Here is a 24,147-nt window from a genome sequence, read left to right as displayed (position 1 = left end):
TTTTAATATTAATCTATATTGTATCAATCTGATGGAAGTAATGCTCAAACAAGGTCATCTATTTCCTTAATTGTACACACTTATATTGCAAATCATTAGATGTCCTATCAGAAACATTGTCTGCTACAAAAATTTATGATATGACATTTCATTTCAATATTGGTCTTCAGGTACAAATAGCTCATTTGATTATGGCACATAAGTTAGTGGCATTTTGTAGATCAGTGTATCTTTATTCATGTATCTTTAGTGATACAATACATTTTGAATCTTACCGATAGAATGCAAATGACACACAATGGATGCAATGGATGAGTGGTCACTGTTCATTATTTGTGCCAAGCCTCCAGTAATTTGATGGAAACTTTTGCGAAAGAAACTCATTTAAGCGATCTTCGTCGAAGTTCTACGGTTGTCCTGATAGTGGAACATCAAGTAAGTACTTTCTTTTCAGAAACAAGAAAATGACTTTTTTGTAATACTTTTAGCTATGATATTGGACTCTCACACAGCACAAATTATCTTCGCCGTTTCTATTGCATTTGATTCTCGGTTAAACTCAAAAAACAGAATGTATCGAAAATGTTAAACTTTGTCCGCCTGACATTTTGGCTTGTTTCGACAGTAAAATATACAAAATGTGTGCAGAATTAGAATACGCTATGTTTTCGTCAACACGAGGCAAAAGCAATGTAATAGATCATTGTAACCAATCTACAAACAAAATGGTACTAGCTTATGTGCCAAACCAATATTTGGACAAGTATAACGCACCGATATGGAAGAAGTCATCTAAAATTTTGGTGAGTTTATGAAGGAGTATACATTGCTCTTTGTTCACAAATTATATAGCACTGTAATAAACAGACGTAGTTGAAATTGAAATTGGTAGCAAATAGTATGTTTAACAAGTGCAAAGTAAAACTACACTTGAAGAAATATATAAAATGCGAGGATAATAAACCAACTAATTTTGATATGCTTTTACTAGTCTTTGAAAATCCAAGTAACTTTCGAGTACTACAAGACGAAGGTCTACGCCGAACACCCTCAAATATCTTCATTTAGTATGAAAGTTGTAGCGACGCCTCTCTGCTTTTTGCCTTCGGCCTGCAAGAGAACTTCGTCAGCATATTCCTTATGGGGTAATCCTGTGAAAAGCTCTCTGACAGTGCTAATGTATACAAGGGTTAGCGCCTTCATTAAGTGTTAATGAATGTAATTAAGACGTTAAAGCTCGGTAAGATTTCATTAAACTCGCTCCTGGTGTTTGCTCCTCTTGAGTTCCCTCTACCGTGGCGCCCTCTACTACTTTTCAAGGGGGTCTCAGGGAGGGGGCGGGTGGAGTTTCACTACTCTTCAGAGAGGCCGTTTTCACTATCACTACTCTGCTTCTCGTCGGAAACAGTTTGCGTGGTTCCTCTCTTCTTTCATAATGTATATGGCCCAACTGCTTCCCAAAACGCCCCCCCCCCGTCCTGCTCTCTCTTTCTCTCTATTTTACTTACTCACTAGCTGATTCTCTCAGCTTGAATCCCAGCTTCATTTAGAACAAAGGACTCTGAAATCTCACAAAGACATTTATAAACTCATTATCTAACTTACACTGGAACAAGTTTGATTATAAACATAATCAACGCCTGTGTTGTCCTTGTGCTTTCAACAAAAATCAATTGTTATTAAACTAGGATAACACTATCCTTGAGCGTCAAGGTCTATTATTTTTCTCTTATACACTCTTCATTAATAAGATAATCAAATAGAAGCCTTGGAATCGACCAGTAGCGTATATAAGGGAGGATAATATGGGAAATATATCACCTTCTATAGCCAATATATTCAGATTTCCTATATTGGAGTTTATCAGTTAGAAAATGTGAAAGAAGAATATTGAGATAGCCAGAACACTAAGCACCAGTGGTATTAGGATTCGTGAACAATGGGGTATGATAAGCAAAACAGAACCACCCCATATATTTATGCAGAATGAAAAATCAATTGTACATTTTAGACTGTATCTATATATTACAATACTTTACTAAGTGATTTGACTAATATACTGCACAATTTATTGCAAGAGCAAAGGAAGTGTAAAAGCAAATATATTATTACACAAGTGCATAACTTACATTTGTCCACATTGAACTTCAATACTTTTTTTTTTTTAATCCTGATTTTCCGCTGATCCATTGATAATTTGTATAACAAAATTTGCTCTTGAATTTGTCTTCAAGTAGATAATGAGTTATACTAAACTTTTTTAAAAAGGAATTTTATGTGTAGTGTCTGTTTCCTTCTGTGGTGTTCGTTGTAAGTTTACAATATAGTATAATTAACACTAGAACTGTTTCAAATTGTTTCGGTATAGTGTATCATCACAAATAGAAAGAATCCCTCTAATGAAATTATTAATGTCTCTGTAGTCAGGGGCGGATCCAGGACGGCCTTCTGGGGGAGCGGTGGGTTGTAATACTGCTACTTAGAGTTACTTTTAAAGAGCTTCAAAGTCTGGGATGGGTTTTATTTATATAAAAAATTAAAAAAAACTTCCCTCTTCTGGAAGGGGGGGGGTGATTGCCCCCTGGATCCACCACTGTCTGTAGTGTTAATTTCTTTTGTATTTAATATAATATAACCAATATTTTGTTTCAATATGTGTGTTCCAAAAGATGTCAGCTAACTTATGACCGAGTATTACCTCTAAATCTTTGATTTCTGTCCTTCTTTCCAAAATATTATCATCCACCGTACACTTTAATCAGAATAAATCTGTCTTTCTCTCGTCTCGTCGGTGGCGTAAGGTTTATTTAATTCTCCTTTCAGTACAACTGAAATGTTTGTGCATGTTAATGATACTAAGGTTTAAGATCTTGTGTATCTTAATGATGATACTAAGGTTTAAGAGCTGAGTTTACGAAGAAGCCTATGAAAGCCGAGCGATTTGAATCTATCAATGCAATCCGAAATAATAACATTTCTCCACAAGTTTCAGCACGCATTAACATTTCTGCTTATGTTCTACATTTATGTCCCCCCTAGCGTCTGTAGAACAAATGGGTGATCGTACGACATCACCATTGTACTCCCTCCAGTGACATTAAAACATGGTGGTCGAGATTGAATGAAGCGACTTGAGTTTGCTTTACATTCAAACCATCAAACAACTGAAAGTTTCAGGCTGGGCTAAAAATGGTTGCAGGGAAAGGGGAACTTAGCTCTACTAGCTAATTATATCAGTGTGTGATAATTCTATTTGTAGAAGAATACCTATTTGTAACCATTAATCCATTAAAACTTGGTATTATAAGTTTCATTAAATAGTGAGTATAACATGACAAGGATCAAGAACGAATCTTCGTGAATTTTCCTCTATTGAAGTTATGATGTTATAAAGGTAACCAAGAAAGTTCTGTCAATTTTTCACCCACCACCTTCGAACACCGATATGTCACCTAAGACGTACCTGGAAGATAAAAAAATAGTCCCCATCAGCATTGACGACCTTCTGCCAACGTTCTGGAAGGCCATGGATTCCATCGCTGTAGAACTTGTTGGACCGTGAAGCGAAGAAGGTATTAAGTGCATTTTGCATCTCTACTAGGGATTTGAACTGGCATCCTCTAAGGTGATTGTCCAAGAAATGAAACAGGTGATATTCGGAAGGTGCAATGTCCCGGAAGTATGGCGGATGCAATAATATTTCAAATTTAAGGCGTAGAATGATGTCCCGGGTAGAGATGCAAGGGCTCGGAAAAACCGGCTTTTTTGGAAAAAAACTCGGTTTTCTGCTTCGCTTTTTTTGCTTGGGAAATTTTGGGCTTTTTTGAAAATTTTGCTTTAAACTGATAAAGCAGATTTTGTTTCGCTTCTGTACAACAAAAAACTCATTTAATTAGTGGTTGATACAGACAGTGGCGGCGGTTGGACGTTAAAAGTGGGGGGGGGGCAAGACATAATCCGAATATTTGTATATCAGTGTTAGTTTCACTGGCTGTTTCTAACACTTTGACGAAAGGTTGCATAACTAATAGGATACTATCTTTTTCAGTTAAAATACCGTACATCATATTTTATATTTTATTAAGTATATTGACAAGAGCAACACAAGTAGGTACTATAACCCTTGGTACTCTTAAACAACGAGGGTGTAAGAAGAGATTTGATTCCTTGCTTTGAACATCTTAAAATTCTGTCTGGAAAATTGTGAGAGCAGATTACTGGTAGCTATTTAATAACAAATTTGCAAAACAAATAAATAGAAAGGATAATATTAATCATAGTAATAAATAATGAGGCTTGTTTTGAAAAAGTTATATTGAAACTGAGGATTAATGAACAACTTTTATTTTTAATTCCACACATGCTTCTAAATGTATGTTATTACTCTTAGAAGGACAGTAAATACTACAAGCACATGTACACAATTTAGAGAAGTACTTTTGCAGTTTCCCGAAACATGTTAAAATGAAATCAAAATCTTTCAGTTTTACGTTCCACTGTTAGCCGGCTAGACTAATGAAGACGGTGATGATAAGAAATGAATGAAATGGTGGAGTGAAGAAAGTGGGAGGAAACGGGAGAACCCCGAGAAAACACACGCACACGATTATTGTCCACCATAAAGTTCACTTGGGTGAGCGGAGATCGAACCAAGGATCTCACGCACCAGAGATGAACGCTCTACCGAGCCAAAAAGGCTCTTCCGAAATATGTTCGTTGCCATTAGGTGCAGTTTTCACTTTCTTAGAATACATCAAAACTCAACAATACTTAAAATCACTCCACACTCCAGTTATACAAAATAATCCTAAAACCTAGAATTATGCTGAATTCACTAAATTTAATTGTATATACACTCGTACACCCCTAAACGCATCACTTCACTCGTATATTACACTGCAAAACAGTGGAAAAGGTACAAGTTGTTTCTTATTACTCTCCTTTTAATCAATATTCCTTAATATTAGAAAGACATTTTAGAAACTGTCAATTTTTAAAGAATAACTTTATGAAAGACCTTTTTGTGTGTGTGTGTGTGAAATGTTGTCTCATTTAGTTTCAAAGCGGCTGACTAATATATCGAGCCAAATAACATTGTAAGAAGAAATGAAGGTACGCTGGAATTGCGCTCCAATAGATTAATTTTTGGGCCATTTTCCGTGGCAATCATAACGCAATTCTTGTAGCTTTCTTAACTCCATGGGAAGACAATCAATACATACTCACGCAAGAGCAAATATTATATGGCATAATTTCTTTCTATGAACCAGTAATACATACAATAATTTTACATTCCCAAATGAAACTAGATATATATATTAATGGGTCACTTCAAAAAAGTGGGGGGGCAACTGCCCCCCTTTGCTTCCCCTAATCGCCGCCCATGGATACAGATAATAATATGAAACCTCGAAAATAAACAATGAATTTCAAAAAGATTTTTTAAAATTCTTAACATATTTACATTATGAATTCCAAAGGATTAGCCAATATATGTAATAATATGTTAACCTCTTATATACAATAAGTACTTTAAAAAATGATACACAAATAACTAGCAAAATTATATGTATTATTTTTACTTCAGAATATCACACACTCTCTTTTTGAAGCAAAATAAAGAAAAACATGAGAGAAATCTGCACATCAAGAGCTTCTTTTCGGGTGGTTGTGTACATTCTTGAAATTTTTCAGTTAAGTTTTAACTTTCATATACATTGTATGAATATTTCGATCAAATTTTTCACTGATTAATCACATACGTAATAATCTGTTACCACCTGTCAGGTGCTTCAGATCTGCAAAATCGGTAAAGCTCCAAATTCTGTAATGCACTGACTGTTCCTTAAGCTTGTTCAGAATCGGGAAAGTATCAAATTTCCTCTCCATGAATCATATACGTAATAGACGGTTCATCTGAGGTACGGTTTACCCAGTTCTGAAGGTTTCTGAATTTTTAACAAGAAAATTCAACATATCGTTACGTTTCTTTTTTAAAAAAAGAAAAACTATGGAATACATTTAAAAAGAGTGGAAGAATCAATCACTGTTCCAATTCACAAGAAAGACGACAAAATTGATTGTAATAATTATCGAGGCATTTCTTTTAACATTCTATTAAGAATATAGACCCATACGCAAATGAAATTATTGGAGATTATCAGTGTGGATTTAGTCGAAATCGACCAGATATTTACCATTCGACAAATACTCGAAAAGAAATGGGAATATATTACCGAGTACATCAACTGTTTATTGATTTTAGAAAGGCTTACAACTCGGTTAGGAGGGAAACGCTGTACAACATTCTTACAGAATTTGGAATACCGAAAAAGCTGGATTTATTAAGTGTTTAAATGAATCCCACAGTAAAGTCCGAGTAGAAAAATGCGAGCTTCCACGTAGAGACTGGCCTGAAACAAGGATAAGCGTTATCGCCGTTATTATTCAGCTTTGTTCCGGAGTACGCTATGAGAAAAATCAAAGATAGGAACCAGAGCCTAGAGTTGAATGGTATTCACCAGGTTATGGTGTATGCTGATGATGAAAATCTGATAGGAGAACAATCGAAAGAAATGCAGAGGCCTTATTAAACGCTTGAAGGGATATGAGTAAATACAAAGAAATCTAAATACAAGGAAGTTCACAAAGATCGTAATATGGCAAATTATGAATGCGTTAAAATATCAATCAATACTTTCGACACAGTAGATACCTTCAAATATCTTGGATCAGTATTACCAGACCAAAATCATACCCACAAAAAAATTAAATGTCGACTGAAATCAGGAAATTCTTGTTATTATTCAGTTCCAAACATTTTATCGTCGCGAATTCTGTCAAGGAATTTAAAGCTTAAAATATATAACATGATAATCATGCCCGTTATGCTTTATGGTTGTGAAACATGGTCGCTTACGCTGAGGGAAGAACGCCGACCGAAATTATTTGAGAATAAAATTCTGAGACGAATATTTGGACCAAGAGGAGCGGGAATGGAGAATGGCGGAAACTTCATAAGGAGGAACTATTTTACATATTTTATACGGTTTACCAAACATCGTTAGTCATCAAGTCTAGGAGGCTCAGGTGGGCAGGTCGGTTGCGTAGTATTTCGTCCCAGTAGCGTTTCGTCCAAAGACAAAATCCGTAGCATTCCGTCCTAGTGTAGTAGCGTTTCGTCCCAATGCAAATCCATGGCAGTTTGTCTCGAGCTACCGTTATGTTTATTGATTAGTGAACAGACTAATGAGTAGAGTTTCGTCCAGTAACCCACACAGGTGATGACTCACACTTCGATCAACCGGTAATTGTGAAACTTAATCTAGGTGGCAGCACAGCCGGATAGGCCTACTAGGCACTTCGAACACTTGCTAACGAGCTTTCTCCAATGGAAGTACGGGACACAGGATGTATGCTGCCTTACCTTTTTGAAGCCAGCAAAAATGGAGGAAGGATGACTATATATCCAGAGTATCACAGACGACCACGAAAAACTGACTGAATTTTTCATTAGTTTGTTGACCAGTGGTTTGAAAATCCACAAATATGTTTCATTGGATGACAGAATTGTAAGAGCAACTGAGTCACTGGAAAAGTCAGGAGACATCAGTAGCTTTTCGAGAAGTGTTTCTTACATAATCCTTATAGATTAAAAAGAAAGAAAAGCCGTTAGGACTGACATATGAAAATATTGGACGAAGCGATTGATAGTGAAGAATATACGAATATCATTTAATGAGTAACAAAGCGCTGGCTGCAATTATATTTTTTGGGACTAGGCCTTAAGTTTTAAGCCCGAGTGCGGTAATTCCGTGGAGTTTTTAGTTTATGAAAATTTTAAAAAATAATCCATGAATTAACCGCGCGGGTCCATGAAATTCGTGGGTTATTTACTACCCCTTTCGTATATGATGAGTGCCAAGCTTATACAGCAGGCCCACCTCTGTAAGAGAGGTGCCAATAAAGGAGGGCACGCAGTCCAGGCCTGTGACAACAGTGAAGCTTATCGCACTGTAAACTTAATAAGTGTGTTGCGTGTTTGTTAGTGTAGCTACTAGACAAAACGTTACTGGAAACCTAAGTTTCGTGTTCGTGGAATTGGGACGAAACGATACGACACGTGGTGGGATTGGGACGAAACGACACAACATGGGCAGGTCATGTAGCCAGAATGGAAGAAAGTAGGAACGTTTTCAAAGTTTTAACTGGAAATCCAATCGGGAAACGTCCATTAGGAAAACCTAGTTCTAGATGGAAGGACAATATTAAGATGGATCTAGCAGAAATAGGAATACAGAGTAGAAACTGGATTAAATTGGATAAGGACAGAAGTCAATGGAGAGCTTTTGTGGCCATAGAGAAAGAGAGAAAGAGAGAGAGAGAGAGAATACATTTAAGTTAAGCACAACTGCACAACAAACATGAGTGAGTGGTTACTTTCGCGCTTATATTGTGAAGTCCGGGATTACCCCGCATTCGACCATTTTGACAAAAGTTTTTCTTAATTCCATCTGTGAATGTAGAGATAGTGTGTGTACTGTGAGTCTTGGCCGACTTCTTTTATAATTGTTTTTAAATCTTTGTTATTACTAATTACCAGCAGTGATGGATTTGCGAAGAGGGTTAGGATGAGGATGTCTTTCGGATTGAAGCCTCTATCCCGAAATTACGGAATTTCTAAAACAAACTAAATATTAGTTTTGCATTTACTCATAAACTTCAAGCTGTCCTCAAATAAAAAATTAGGAATTTTTAGAAAAAAACTAGGCATTAATAAGAAAAGCCCCTCCCAAAATACTTTTCTAAATCCACCAATTATCAGTATAAAATGTTCTTCAAGGTTGTATCTGGTAGATTATAGCTGAATTTACAAACGAAACGAAATATTTGTTATGCCTGTACTCATAAAGTTAAGCTCCTCTTAAATAAAAGTTAGGAATTTTTAGAAAAACGAAACATTATTCAGAAAAACCCCTCCCAAATATTTTCCTATATCCGATACTGATTATTTCTATCAAATGGTATTCAAGGTTGTGTCCGGAAGATTATTGTTAATGGATATATTGAAAAACTTAAGTTTAATTATGTGTTAGAAGCTAGAGTACTAAGCTCTAAGAAGTGAAACACGGATGACTAAAAAGAAATGATCTAGAAAAGAAAAAAATGTCGATAATTCAGAAGTTAAAATAAAGTTAAATAGCTTCTAAAATTGCCCTCAAATACTACGTATTTTATGTTTACTTTAATTCATAAACCATGTGCTCCATCCATCATGATGGTGAATTCCAGAGCGAAATATGGCATTTAGGTCAAGGAATCTTATTTAACTTTAGAGTATACTATAAGAAAGCTATTTAAACAAAAAAATCATGAAAATGAAAAAAGCCAAAATCTCCAAAATTCTCGTTTTTTTCCCAAAACCATCGATTCAAAAAAGCCGGCTTTTTTGCATCTCTAGTCCCGGGTCATCTTAGCAACATGGGGCTTAGCATTGTTCTGTAACAAGAAGACCCTTTGCGATTCATAGGTGCTGGCTCCAGAGTTTTGAGGTTTTCTTGAACACGGTTCAACTGCTGACAGTACACATTTGCATTGATGCTCTGACCAACTAGTAGCAGTTCCCGATACACGATGCTGCGAGCAGTTCACCAAACACACAGGAGGACCCTCTTCTGGTGCAATGCTGGTTTTGGCTGTTTTGGAACCGGTTCATGGAATTCTAACCAATGATGACGGCGTCGTGGAGCTTTGTACAGGACACTCTTCTCATCCGGTCCATAAATGGCTCGTTCCTCAGACGAGACAGCAAAGAAGCACAGGTGTCTGCTCGCGTTGCATTCTGAGCTGGAGTCAAATCATGTGAGACAAATCAATCCAACTTGTAGTGCTTCCCAAGTTGATGCAAATGCTGCAGAATGGTTTCTACACTCGCACTAAATTGTAGTCCAAGTTACTCACATGTCTGGCCACTGTTCGTCTCAATTTCTGCCTGAAGATCTTAATTTTGTGCATGTGTTGGTCTTCCGGCACCTGGTGCGTCTTCGAGTGTTTCGTCACCGTCCTTAAACTTGTTAAACCAGCGCTACATTGTGCGCATAGTCACGACACCCTCACCAAAGGTCTGGGATACCTTCTTTCTCGCTGCAGTGGCGTTTGATCCCATTTTGAACTCGTACAGCATACACGCCCTTATGACGCTCTGTGGAAGTCCCATGTTCACTCTGTCCTTACGCAAGTTCACGATGTAACTGAACTGCCACAACCAGGTAGTATGTTGGAAATACTCATACCAACAACTGACCTTCGCCTTATCTCCATCCGCATTCAACTCAAGGTGCGAGGGCCAATGGAACACAGACCTCCACAAAAAGCGACAGAAATTTCTTGGTTACCTTTATATAAAGGTTTTTATATGGAAACTTTTATAATAGGTCTACTGTAACTGTTTTAGTTTGCAACCGTATAGAGAAATTCGTCGGATGAGTTTTTGCTTTATATGCATAAAATATCATCTATATATATAAAATTAAAAATTACTGTTTGAGACTCTAAATCTCCTGAACCGATCGACCAATCTCGATCAAATTTGTAACATAGAAAGGGAAGGGGGTCGTATGTTTTTTTTTTCAGATAAATACAAAGAATATAATGTACAATAGTATTTTCTTTAGAAGATAAACTACCCACACATTTCTTTTTAAGAAGTTGTATTCTCAGAGTTATGTATTTAATCATTAGAGCATTTTTATTAGAAGTAAAAACAAGAGTACACGACTTTTTAAGAAAGTTGGGTGAATATCAACATCGATTCTAGGGGGGACGGTGCTGGGTCTCCCAAGGATATACTAGATAGTTTTACTTGGATATCTGAGAACGTAACACCCACACCTGCATGCCTTCCCCCAAAAATTATACAGAAATCGGCGCCGCTGTGTGTCGGTAGGAGTTTTAGAACAAAACTGTACTTCTATCGTTAGTAATTCTATTTCGTTGTATACTCAACAAGAGGTCTAAGGCAATCTGGATAAAAAGAATAAAATCAGCAACAATGGAAGAAGAAGAAGAAGAAGAAGAAGAAAACAGAACTGAATGAAGAAATGAACGGAGAAAGAATATTTCTTGTATATTTGAAATAATTTATATTATAGCTATTTAAAATAAACGCGTATATAGTTTTTTTTCTTCTTAAGAAGAATGTTGCTTTGATACATCTTAGGTTGGAGACGAGTTGATTGAGCTGATTTTTAGTTTAGCGTTCCGTTCAGCAGCGAGGCTATATGAGACGTGGACCTACTGATTAACGTGGAATCCGAACCACATGAGCTCCCGCCGGGTAGGTTGGAGACGAATTTACATTGTCCCTGACTGATGTCAATATCAATAAATAAACCTATTGGAAAGCCTCAGAGAAACCAAGCCAATACTTGATTTTTTTTAAAAAAAATCTGGTATGTCTTTTGAAAGACATAGTTACTTTTTCCAAAGATGGAAGCGTATTCACTCTCCCACCTCAACCCTTGAAGATAATTTTAAACTCTCAAAGATATACACCCAATGTTATGTGGAAAACAGAACTTTTACGAAACATGGGTATATGGTAAATATTTTTTCGAGATGGAGGGGGTAAATTTGCACCCTAATTCTTGATCGATTTCAATCCCAGCAATGTCAATGATTGAAAAATCTTAAAGAATGCGTAAAATTCTAACAATTGTAAGAAAGAAACAGCCAATTTTTAAAAATCTATTATTATATAAAAATGAAATGTTTGACAGCTAACTTGTCCTGGACTGCTAGACGATTTTGATTATTTTTGATACATGAGTGGACCATGGTCTAACCTACGTTTCTATCAGTTTTCCAATAGGATGTATCTCAAATGGGGTAGAGGGGATTAGAAAAATTGACAAAAAAGCAGTATCTAACGAGCCGGTCGAGTTCCAAAGAACATAAATTCCTCACTAAAAATAAAGGGATACGTACCGCAACGTTTTTGCAAATTTTTGTTTTAAGGGGGTCATTTTTATCTATACCGGTTGTATCAAAAATCCGGAGCCAGACCAACTCTGTTATTAAAAAGTACGAAAAAATGGAGAGGAAAGTTGCTGGAAATTAGCGTTTTAATTTAAAATGGTGGAACTTCAAGAATTGTACCAGATTGTGAGCCTCACACTGATAAGGTGCCCTGTGTTAAATGAAAATGCAACATTGCCATATTAGCAAGTGGTCCTTTTACGCTCTCACCCATAGCAACAATACAGCATTGCTGGAAAACTGATTCGAAGTGCTCTTGGTACCCTCATAACATTTTGCGTGCTCCCTGTGTTATTCCTGCATGTTCTTACTTTCCGTTCGAACAGTCTGATGAACTGGGAACGTTTCTTTTTTTCATTTACCACAAGATGTTTTATCAGTATTGTGCTTCAATGGAGTGGTGCAATTCGTAAAATCACATTATTTTAGACTGAAAACTACTTATTTGCAATAGCTTTTCTCTCTTTCGTATCTTTACTCATTTTTTCGTATCTTTACTCATATATTCAAGTTTGCCTATGGCCCGGACTTTTGATACACGCCGGACTCTATATTAAAATGCTACATTTATGTGCTTCTGGCCAACTGCTTTCGACAATGAGATCTCGGAAACCACATGCTCTAGAAAAATATCACCCATTCTAAATTTTGTGTAGTTCTGGCAATTTTCATGGAATTCTTTTTAAACGTGCTGCTATTCAACATTTTAGGGGTCGTTTCAAGCCATGAGATTAACATTGTGGTTTGGGCGTTGTTAAGGTTAATCCCTTGCTAGGCAACCATGGCAGGTTGACGAACATTGCAGGCGTTTGGCTTTTATTTCAATGAAAACACCTATTGCATGCTGGTAACTTCAAAGACCTGTAGAACTACAACGAAGCATATTCGGTTATGAATATGTAAAAAATAATATATCAAGTTGCCTTAAACGTATTGAGCGTTTGGAGGTCAACATGAAAAATAAAAATTAAAATAAAAATAAAACATTTACTGTGATTTGAAATTAATGTTATGAAAACACATATCCGCCATTTTGTTCGATAACCTTTCGGGCTCTTTTGAAACTAACTTAACATCATTCAGGGAGTTCTAAAGTGACCGAAACAAATTACAGTCTTACAGTGTCAGATCCAGCCTATATAACGGATGTATTAAAAGCTCTCAACAGAATTCTCTCAATTTCTGACAGGTCGTGGAAGATGTACGTATGTGGTCTGGTGCTGTTACCATATACGACGCCATTTCTGTTGATCAGTTGCGGTAAGTTCTTTTCAAGTGTTAGATCCACTCGACAATACAGGTCTGATTATCATTCTACCTGGCGCGGCGGAAGCTGTTCGTGATGTATGATGCCCTTCCAATCACACCAAATACACAACACAATCTTCCTGGATGTTAGTGTAGGGTTTGCCATAGACAGCGGAGTGTCTCCTCTTTCGACCACAATCTTTCTAACAATGTTAGTGTAGGTTATTCACTTTTTTGTCACTGGTGATAAACCATTTCAGAACTGTCTTGAGTTTGTACGTTTCAGCAGAGATTCGTAGATAGACATTCGATCGAGTAAATGATTTTGAGTCAGGTCATGTGGCACCCAAACATCAAGCTTCGTCTTGTAACCAGCTTTCTGCAAATGGTTTAACTGTTCGGTGATGTATGTTCAGGTCATTGGTGGTATTATGGTGCTTACATGGAGTCCTACTCAACGTTTACCAGAATATTATCCAGTTTTACTCCGATTAGTCGCCCACTGCGAGGAGCATCTTAGACATTCGCTGCTGAAAGGGACGTTAAAACTGAAAATCAACTCAACTCAAATTTCCAGAACGAAAGCGACTGAACCATCTTTCGGGTGTTGCTTTACATAACTTAACTTGCCCATAAACAGCACAAAATTCTTCACAGACCTGCACTGGATTTGCGCCTCTATTGAAATAAAAGTGTAAATTGTAGCGCAGTTTGGTGGGAATTAATAGCGCAATACCTTCAATCTGATTCTAAGAATTTCATTAGGTTTTGCACAGCTACTAGCTTCAACTGCCAAATAACGTTAAGCTTAACGAGCTACGACTCATCTACTCTGGACCCTAACGCAATCTTGGTGCGCAAAAAGCTCAATACTTCTTAGACATGATATTTCCATTGCCACAAACTCACCTCAACATCCATATATTAAAATGCTACGTTTATAGTTCGTCTTTAGCAATTCACTTCCTGTGTGAGTCTCCCTGTTCTTCACATGTATCTCTGAAGGGACGAGCACTGATATAATGAGGAAGTGGGGAGGTGATTCATGCTCAGATTAGAAGGACACGCTGTGTAGACAGCGCAAATTCAACATGTATAAATAAAAATGGTGTAACGATGTTTGCCGGTTAACTATTCCTAGACCGCTGAACCGAATTTGAGGATTTTTAGTATATAAATGGACCATGGCCAACCTTAGATTTTTATCACATTTTCGGCATGATGGGTGAGCAGAGGTGAGGGACGGGGTAGGGAAGGGGTGACTCGTAAAAATAATAGAAAACGACTGACAGTGCAATATACAGGGTGGCCCAAAAGTAGGTATTCAGAACCGTACTGATCAACTCATTGCATTTTATATAATTTCTTATTATTATCCATTAGGTAGACTTAGTTTCCATATTATTTGTTCATAATGCCTTTTTTTCTTTTACCTAAGCTCCAAACAGCCGAAGTAAATAAACTCAAACTAGAAATGCAGCGGTGTATACCTACATTTGGGCCTCCCTGTATATTTCTCGAGGTCGCTGAGATGCATAGTGACTATCCGATGGCATTTAAGTCCGAATTGGCATAAAACTCAATTCATGCACATCAGCATTTAGTGAGGAATGGGGTGAGAAGTGAGTGACATGTTAAAATAATTGAAAACGATCGATATTAATATATAATTCATAGTTCTCGGAGTCGCTGAGGTAAACAGTCACTCTCTTCGTCCTGTTTAAGTCTACAATCATCCCCCATTGGCTAAGGGATGTGAAAGATGGAAAAGAACTGACAAATAAAAATAATCGAAACGACCAATAGTCCATAGTTTTCGGAGTCGCTGAGATGAATAGTGGCACTCACGATGTCGTTTAAGTCCAAGCTCAGCTGTCTCGATACAGGATGTTAGAAGGGTTGAGGGGAGGTGTGGGAAGAAGTGGTATTGTGGACTTTTATCATTATATTTTCACTGAAATGCATATTCTTAGAACGGAGGAATGCCAAAGAACAGGCATTTCAGACAGTAATGTTTATACGCAAACTTTGAACATAAAGTCAAGTTTTGTTTTACCTATTAATTCTTGACGATTTCCATCACCAAACAATAATCTATATATTTACTAATTCTGAAGAAGAAGAAAAAAGAAAATTCATTAATATTGGAAATGTTTTACGAGTGATATCATGAAGCACACATATATCCAAACAAATCAGATGCTGAATCTACAAATAGAGATCCAGAAGACTTCAATATAATTTATAGCCACAGTGTCATATTCTATAGATAAGTCCTTTCAGAAACTAACCGGACCCATAGTATTCGATCCCCAGTTGGGACTGTATTTATTTTCGTTGTATCCTTATTCACAACGTCGATCGAGGGTTAATCTGAGTTTGCAAGTGTATTGGCATCTGGAGGCTAAAGGCGGCTGAGTGTGATTTTGACCATTTCGTCTTATATAAAAAGGGTCGATGTTTCATGTTCATACCACCCATAGCCGTGCAGCGATCTGGCCCAAATGGTGAGGAAGGGAATATGCCTTTACCTCACTTACGATATTAAAAGAGTCGGAGCACAACCATACTAGTGGTACTGAACATTAAACGTGTAGAAGCCAGTCTTTGAAAGTTGGAGATTTTCACAAGCTCGTTCTTCACTAATTTGAATCCCAACTAACAGCAGTGTCTCTTTAGCTTCCAAAAAAACACAGGCTCTATTTTATTTTCTGTTAAGTGAAGTTACTCTGAAACTATGATCTTAAAGTTGTGCTCAATTTGCTCCATTGATGTCAAAAAGCTTCAAAAGCTTCAATGAAGGTATATTCAATGTTTCAATTCCTAAGAAAGTTATGATAAATATGCTTTCACAAGATGGCGTAAATTTATCCTCTTCTCTCCGACTAGTTTCAATAAAAATCAATAAAAGTAATTTCTAATCTTAAGCAAAACTTTAACTCTATTTATCAAAAATCAAAGAATTTTTACGATATTTATGACAGAATGATTTTTTTAAAAAACTACGTGGGAAGGGCCAAATTCACCCCCTCCCCCGTTTATCTTGACAGACGAACCCAGGCAGTTTGTAATTTTTACGTGTGCTGGATTTTTTTTTTTTTTTTAATCTCGTTATAACTTATGTACGTGCAAAACTCGCAACATTTGGTAGCTTTCACCGTTACTCTTGATGGATTTCAACCCTAAACAACAGGTTGGAGGAAGTCACAATGTATTGTCCTTATAATATTTATTTTTGAAAAAGAAAAGAAAAGAAGGACGAAAACAAATGAATACATACGTACGCATGTACTGTACATATTCATCGTCATCATCATCTGCATCAGCGTATTTTGACATTATTGCAGGTTACTAGCCGCAACTGAGAAGCTTTCATGCTCCATGGTCTTCCGCTAACATCTTCGTCTTTATGTACGATTCTTCTGTTTTGATATCGTCCATTAATTGTAGTCTCCTTCGGCTCTTCCCTCTCTTTCCTTCCACCATACTCTCTAGCACGTTCCTTATGTTAGAGGTCCTTCTTAGACAATGTTCCAATCAGTTTATCTTCCTCTTCTAAATAATATTTAAAATTGTTATTTTCCCCCACCATTTCTTAGACCCTCCATTCATTTTCAGTTCAACTCCAGCTAATTCTCCCCATTCTTCTCCACACCCACATTTCGAAAGTTTCCATTCGTTTTTTATCGCGCTTTTGAGTTTCTGTCACATAACGAAGCATTTTATGAGGTTTTTTTCTCTGAAATCTTTTTTCAAGATCAGACAAAATAGTATTTTCTTCTCCTAAAGGCTTCTTTCCACATACCTATCTTTGCTTTTACTTCACGTTCACATTTCACATCATCAGTAATTATACTACCCAAGTATCGAAAATAAGTCACCTATTCTATTTCTGCCTCCTACTTCTGTATTTGGCACCTTCACCTCTGGTGCTTGGGGTCCCGGGTTCGATCCCAGCCCTCGCCAAGTGAACTTTGTGGTGGACAAACACCGTGCTCGTGGGTTTTCTCGGGGTTCTCCCGTTTCCTCCCACTTTCTTCATTCCACCATTTCACTCATCTCTCATAATCACCGTCTCCTTTAGCCTAACCGGCATAACCGTGGGACGTAAAACTCAAAGATTTCATTTCATTTCATTTCTGTATTTGGCACCAACTTCTTCGTTCCAATTACCATGGCTTTTGTCTTTCTAACACTATTTTCATCCCATATTCCTCACTAATCTTCCTCAAGTTTTCCAACATCTTAGTGATTTTTTCTTTAGATTTTGCAGCAAATGCCATATTATTTGTAAACTGTATACACCTAATCATTCTCACTCTTACTGAAATGTCATCTTCATTTTGTAGGCCCTTTTTCACTATACCTTTGTGACTAAGCGGTTAGCGTACGAGCATTTGGCGTGCAAGACCCGGGTTCGATTCTAGGCAGGAACTTATGTTGTTAGGATTCCACGTTAATCAGGAGGTCCACGTCTCATATAGCCTGGCTGCTGAAATGGACATTAAACTCAAAATCAACTCTATTTTCACTACAAACATCAAACGACTACTTTGATCATTTCAAGCAAAAGATAATAGTGGCTTACATATCCATAATTGACCTAAGTTAGGGTAGTATACTTGCAGCCTCCCCCAATAGAAAAATTCGAGTTCCGTAATATCGTTATTAGTCTCCGGAAATCTTCAAAATATGTGATTACTACCTGAACATCGGATTGGGTTTACTAGACTCATTGAGGCTTCTTTGCCTTGCAACTAGAGTCTTGTGAAGAAATTGGTCATCTATAGTCACATATCTGAAAGAATGACAACTTTTTTCTCTGTAATTGCTCTTAGTCAACTTTTGAAGAGAAGCAAAAATGTATGTTAATCTGTACAAAATACTTCTGTAGTTATTCATAGAATGCCAAGTATATTTTTTTTAAAATATCTTTTTTCATCTCAACAACAAGTGTTACAAATACTATCACGTGAAACAAAGGATAACAAATTAAGAACTTCCTCGCAGAACAATTTGCCATTCTTTCTTGTTCTTCTTCTTCTTCTTTTTCCTCTACCATTATGCGAAGCCAATATCTGCTGCCACAGCAGCGCTTGTATGTTTATATACACTACGTGTGTAGTATATATAGAGCGACTCTAGGTTTGAAAGGACCCAAGTGTATATCTTGCCTGTTTTCCGGACCATCTACTGACAATAGCAGGCAGTCTTTTCAACCCTTATCGAGCAGTAACCAAGTTAATTAGATTTGCAATTACTCTTGCACGCCAAGCAATTAATTTTCCGTATGAAAGAGCTGTCAGTCGAGAGAGCCTCAATCGATGAGATCCACGGCCTCGGGGAGTTGGTCGAAGTGGAACAGCGGTTGATAGAAGAGAGATGGGGGTACGGAGGGGGCATGAGGAGTGCGCAGCAGCAGCAGCACACGAGATGCTGCAACACGGACCAACAACACATCTCTTTTTCGTTGCCAGGAGACAAAGCTTCCGCCATCAGTGGCATCTGGCTGCGTTCCCAGAAAGTGTGCCACATGCCAGCTTTTAATTTGTTCGAAAGGAACGTTTTAGTTACCAAGAAAACAACATCATAACACTTGAGGATCTTCCCAGTTATATACGAACGATTTGAAAAGATTGGATTAACAAAAAGACAAAGCCATTTGAGTTATAATCGTAACTACTGTCTCATCAATGTGGCCTCCTTTACCTTAAATGGGAATTATGTGTCTCCATCACTACAATTATCGCTAATTTTTCTCTCTCTCTTTCTTTCTTTCTTTCTTTTAAATAAAATTAGATTTGAAGTTTAGCGTCCCTTTCAATAACGAGGCTATGTGAGATGTGGACCTACAACTTAGCGTGAGATCCGAACCAAATGAGCTTCTGCCTGGAATCAAACCCAGGTTTCCTACGAAACAGGCGCTACGTAAACCACTTAGCCACGAATTAGCTCATTTTAAAAGTATAAGAATATCCCTCTTTTAGGTTGTCCTTGTCAGTGGTTCTCAACTGATTTGTCGCGACACAATGGTGTGTCACGCAGTCCCCTAAGGTGTGTCGCGAAATTTCAGAATTTAAAAATCATGAAGAATTTAATAATAATTAATTAAAATTGAGACAGACAGTACCAGTCAACACCTCCAGCGGTAGCAATAATGCTCAATGCTATATAGAGTCTATATAGAAACTGAGGGCGCAGTGGCTCAGTGGTAGAGAGTTCACTTCTGGTGCGTGGGTTCCCTGCTTCGATGCTAGCTCGCGCCAAGTGGACTTTGTGGTGGTACAAACACCATGTTCTTGAGTTTTGTCGGGATTCTCCCCTTTCCTCCCACTTTATTAATTCCACCATTGCATTCATTTCTCATCATCACCGTCTCCTTTGCCTGGCCGCCATCCCGTGGCACATAAAACTGAAAAATTTCATTTCGTTATAAAAATTAATTGGTTTCACTATTAGGCCTATAATAGATAATACTAGGTATTATTATAATTAAAGTATCAAACAAGCAGTGGCGGATGTAGCCCGGGGCCGGGGGCCTAGGATCCCCCAGTTTCTGAGTGTCAAAAATAATTGAAGCTATTATCTACATATTTTGAAAGTTTATAGTAAACTCATGGTATACCTATCATAGTCTGAGAGCTGGTGCCCCCCCCCCCAGTTTTTACCTTCTAGATCCGCCACTGCAAAGAAGTGTGTCGCAATGTTCTGGAAGTTCAGTAAAGTGTGTCGTTAGTCAAAAAAGGTTAAGAACCACTTTTCCATGCCCCGTATTATTATTTCCTTTTCTTTTGTCTTTCACCTTTTGTCACACGCTCTGTCACATCCAGTGGCGGAATTTGAAGTAAGTCACATAGGTAAATCTTATTTTTTTATCGTTACAAACTGAGGAAACAAAGTTTACCTAATGCACTAATTATTGTGTGCAGGCCTTCTTAAGTTCTATGAAGTTTCGTTTTATTTTAGCTTCTTGCAATTAAACCTCATTTTTCACTGATATGACTTCTCTCTTTCGGTTGCCTCTGAATCATGTCCTTAGTAGAAACTTCTTTTTTTCAAATCATCTTTCTCTCCTTCTAAAAGGTATGTGATATCTCGAGCATTGTTTTTCTCTCCCTACTTTTCTTCTTTCTTAACATCAATTGAGATTTTATATCTTAAAGCGCAGACCTACGTTCCAGTCGCCTACGTATACCACTGATTTTGGTTATAAATAATTGTTTCGTATTCTAGTAATTTTAGTATAAAAATTAATGAAAATGATGGATGATGATCATGAAAAAAACTTAACTTTTACCAACAACACTTCCTGGTTAGTTACTGCTATCGAGAATTATTTTGAACTTTCTTAAAATTATTGATTTTCCTTGTTAACCAAAAAATAGCCAAACCACTCGAAGAGCTATTCCGGACTCTCTCTTGCCCAGCTATTTCTACTACTGAATCTCCTATAAGAGCAACAAACAGCTCTTTGCAGGGGCGGATCCAAAATATTATCAAGGGAGGGGCTAAACCATATTTTGTCGTTTTATCCAGTGTAAAGCAGTATTGAAGTCCATTTTATCCAGTGTATAACTGAGCGTCAAGGGGGAAGGGATTATAGCCCCTATAGCCCCCCTTTGATCCACCACTGGCTCTTTGTGTATAGTTCTTCTTGTGTTTGCATATACGTACATAGGTAATCTGAGCAAATTCCTGAAGCTATTGTAATGTTTATAGTGCATTAGGACCAAAGGGCGCTGCACCGATTCTGGGGAGCCGGGGGCCTGGGCCCCCATGTATTTTTATGAATATGATTTTGTAATATCATTTTTATTGTTATATGTATTGTTAAATGTATTTTTTTATGAATGCCCCCCCTCCAAAGTTACAGAGAAATCGGCGCCCTTGTTAGGACCAAGAACACTCGAAATTAATTACTCGTGAGTTAATAATAATAATAATAATAATAATAATAATAATAATAATAATAATAATAATAATAATAATAATAATAGAGGAAAAGGTACAAATATGGGCCACCACTTTTTGATTGCAAATAATTCGTAGATACATGGAAGTCGAGCAAATTTAATTACTGCAATAAAGACTATGAGACATTTCCTACACATGATACAAAGAAAATTGAAAATAACAAATCACTAGTATTATATATTTATATTTTTCTGACACTCTACGAAATCACGTTTCAAGAAATGGTGGTGCAAATATGGGCTACCAGTACAAAACATACTATTTTAATATGAAAAAGATGTAGTACAGAATATCACAATACTACCAAGTATAAGTCTATACACTTAGTGACAATAGTCACACAAATACTCGTCGTATTCAGCACCTGCGCATTCATTATGTGCCCACATGTGACACTTTATGCACTGAACCCAGAGTTCCCCGTGTGTATCCGCTGAAAAGTTGCTGCGACAGAAAATGCATGGCAGATCTTCATCTGTAGGTTTCTGCACGCCAACTGGTAGATCTAACTCCACATCGCTATCACTGTCGTCGAAGAAAGTTGCTTCAGACTTTGTGGATGATTCCCCATAGTCCAGTCTTCTAGCAGAAGTTGATTGCTTCATTGCAGAGTCTACCATTTCTGTTTCCTTGCTTTTCTTTGCGTGTTTTGCAGTTGATGTCGTAGATTCATACAGGGACTGCCTATAGGGGGATCCAGTTATGAGTGAGGCAGCGCTACTCTTGCGACCTCTTTGGCTTATCTTCTTCTTGATGGTGGGAGGAGGTGCAATATGAAATGGACTGACGAGCTGTGATGGACCTGCTTGAGACTGTAAATCTGAAGTACTGCTTGGTGAAGAGGAATGATTTTCTGTTGATGGCACGCTGCTTGTTGTCCCTGCATCAGTTTCCACAACAACAAAATCGTCGTCAGTGAAGATGCTCCTGTCAAACGGCATGATTCCTGTAACACGAAAACCATTTATTGCTATGTCTGCTCTCTGCACTTTCAAATAGGCTCTTCCAAAAGGCTCCATGATGTCATAAGGACTAAGAGGACCATTGGAATGAAGAAGGGCAGATCTGATCTCATTACTGTAATGATGCTTGAGAGGACCCATGAAAGTTTTGTCCAACGGTTGTAACTTGTGAGTACAATGGGGCGGCAATGATATGATTTGGATATGGTTTTCCCGCACTAGGTCAATAACGGCCAAACTTCTAACATGAGTGTAATGGCCATCCAGTATCAGCAACATTGGTGATTCTTTTGTCGGATGAGTCTTCTCAATGAAGTGCTGTAGCCATTCTACAAAGAGGTGTGATTCAATCCACCCTGATGGATGAGCTATACCAATAGAACCGATTGGTTTACCTTTCATAAGTTGGTCCGTTATGTTTTCCTGGGAAATATGAACATAGGTGGGATAAACTCTCCTTGAGCGTTCATACAAACAACCACCGTCATAGTTGCTCCTCTTTCGGCTGATGTTAACGTTCCTATCTGTTTCTTTCCTTTCCTCGCAATGACACTTGGTATCTTGCTCTGCACGACAGTAAGGCCTGTCTCGTCTACGTTGAAGACACGGTCAGGCGCGTAGTGATGTTCCGCATATGCTGCTTCCAAAATATCAAAGAATTTTTCTACGTTATCTTTAGTAAATCCCACAGTCCTCGCGTAAGAGGTCCCGGTGGGTTTGCGAACAGACAGAACTTCTTTATGTCGATTTAGAAATAAATCTGCCCATGCTCTACCAGCTTCTTCTGATGTGAAAGGATGAGGCAAACCATTTACTACTGCTAATTGATACGCAAGACGTCTCAAATCTGTCACCGTGAAACCAAAGAAATGTGACTCCATAAACAGTAAATATCCCGCCAACATCTTCTCAAGCTGCGCTTCTAAGACAGTCCGTCTTCTGAGTGGTTTCGACGCTGCTACTTCAGGAGAGAGAGATGTGTCCTTGCTAAGAGATTGTAAAGTTGTCCGAGGAACGTTAAACACTTGTGCAGCTTTTAGTGTCCCCATTTTCTTTTTTTCTGACAGTAGCAATTGCTTTCGCCATGTCTTCTTTATTCCATTGTTTCCGTTTATTCTGTGGCATATATCGCTGCTTGCTCCTTGGCATGCTGTAAAATAAATCGTAAAGACTAATTAGAAGCTTGGATCAACATGGTGCAAATATGGACTGGTAGCCAATATTTGCACCAGGCACAGTAGCCCATATTTACACTACCACGCCACATCTCAATTTTATACTCCATATACCATTATTGGTGTTATCTGCACCTAACATACACAATACCAACAATTCTAATATTTGAACTCAACAGACAAACTGCGAAAAGGACGCCCCATACACTCATTTCCAAGTAAAAATATGAAACAAACATACCTGCGAAAGTTTTCGTCCCCTCAAGAAACAACTAAAACGCACTATCTATTCTACACAAGGCTGTTTCACTCACAACTGCGTCCTCTACCTGAGTTGCCTTGTACCAATAACTTGTCGCATTCTCACAAGAGTGCAGCACTTAACAGAGCTTTAATTTGGATTGACAGTATTTACACCATAGCCGATATTTGCATCTCCTCTAATAATAATAATAATAATAATAATAATAATAATAATAATAATAATAATAATAATAATAATAATAATAATAATAATAATAATAATTCAACTTAATTTTAACACAGGGCAGTGGTTCCAGCGTGACTACCACTATGCGGTGTTAGCTCAACACAGACTCCGCGGTGTTGGTGTTTAATACAGGGAATGTGTTACGTCTTTAACACACATCCGGTGTTGAGCGGTGTTAAATGCGGATCTGTGTTAGTATTTTGGGTGTTGATTCGACACCATGTCAGAGTCGGTAGTGTCGAGAAAAGTCTTGAGTGTTACT

The 24,147-nt window shown here is 37.6% G+C and overlaps 1 protein-coding gene across 1 annotated transcript; it reads right to left on the bottom strand.

The window, feature by feature from the left end:
• Positions 1–22,633: 22,633 nt before the first annotated feature.
• Positions 22,634–23,269, bottom strand: LOC145679284 (uncharacterized). Its single transcript, XM_081749872.1, has one exon. The coding sequence runs from the start codon at positions 23,267–23,269 to the stop codon at positions 22,634–22,636; it is 636 nt and encodes a 211-aa protein (XP_081605998.1).
• Between the last annotated feature and the right edge of the window lie 878 nt (positions 23,270–24,147).

Source organism: Thermobia domestica, chromosome 2 (genome assembly GCF_964235325.1).
Source record: "Thermobia domestica chromosome 2, izTheDome1.hap1.1, whole genome shotgun sequence".
In the NCBI taxonomy this organism is placed as follows: Eukaryota; Metazoa; Arthropoda; class Insecta; order Zygentoma; family Lepismatidae; genus Thermobia; species Thermobia domestica.
This window is presented reverse-complemented; position numbering and strand designations above follow the sequence as displayed.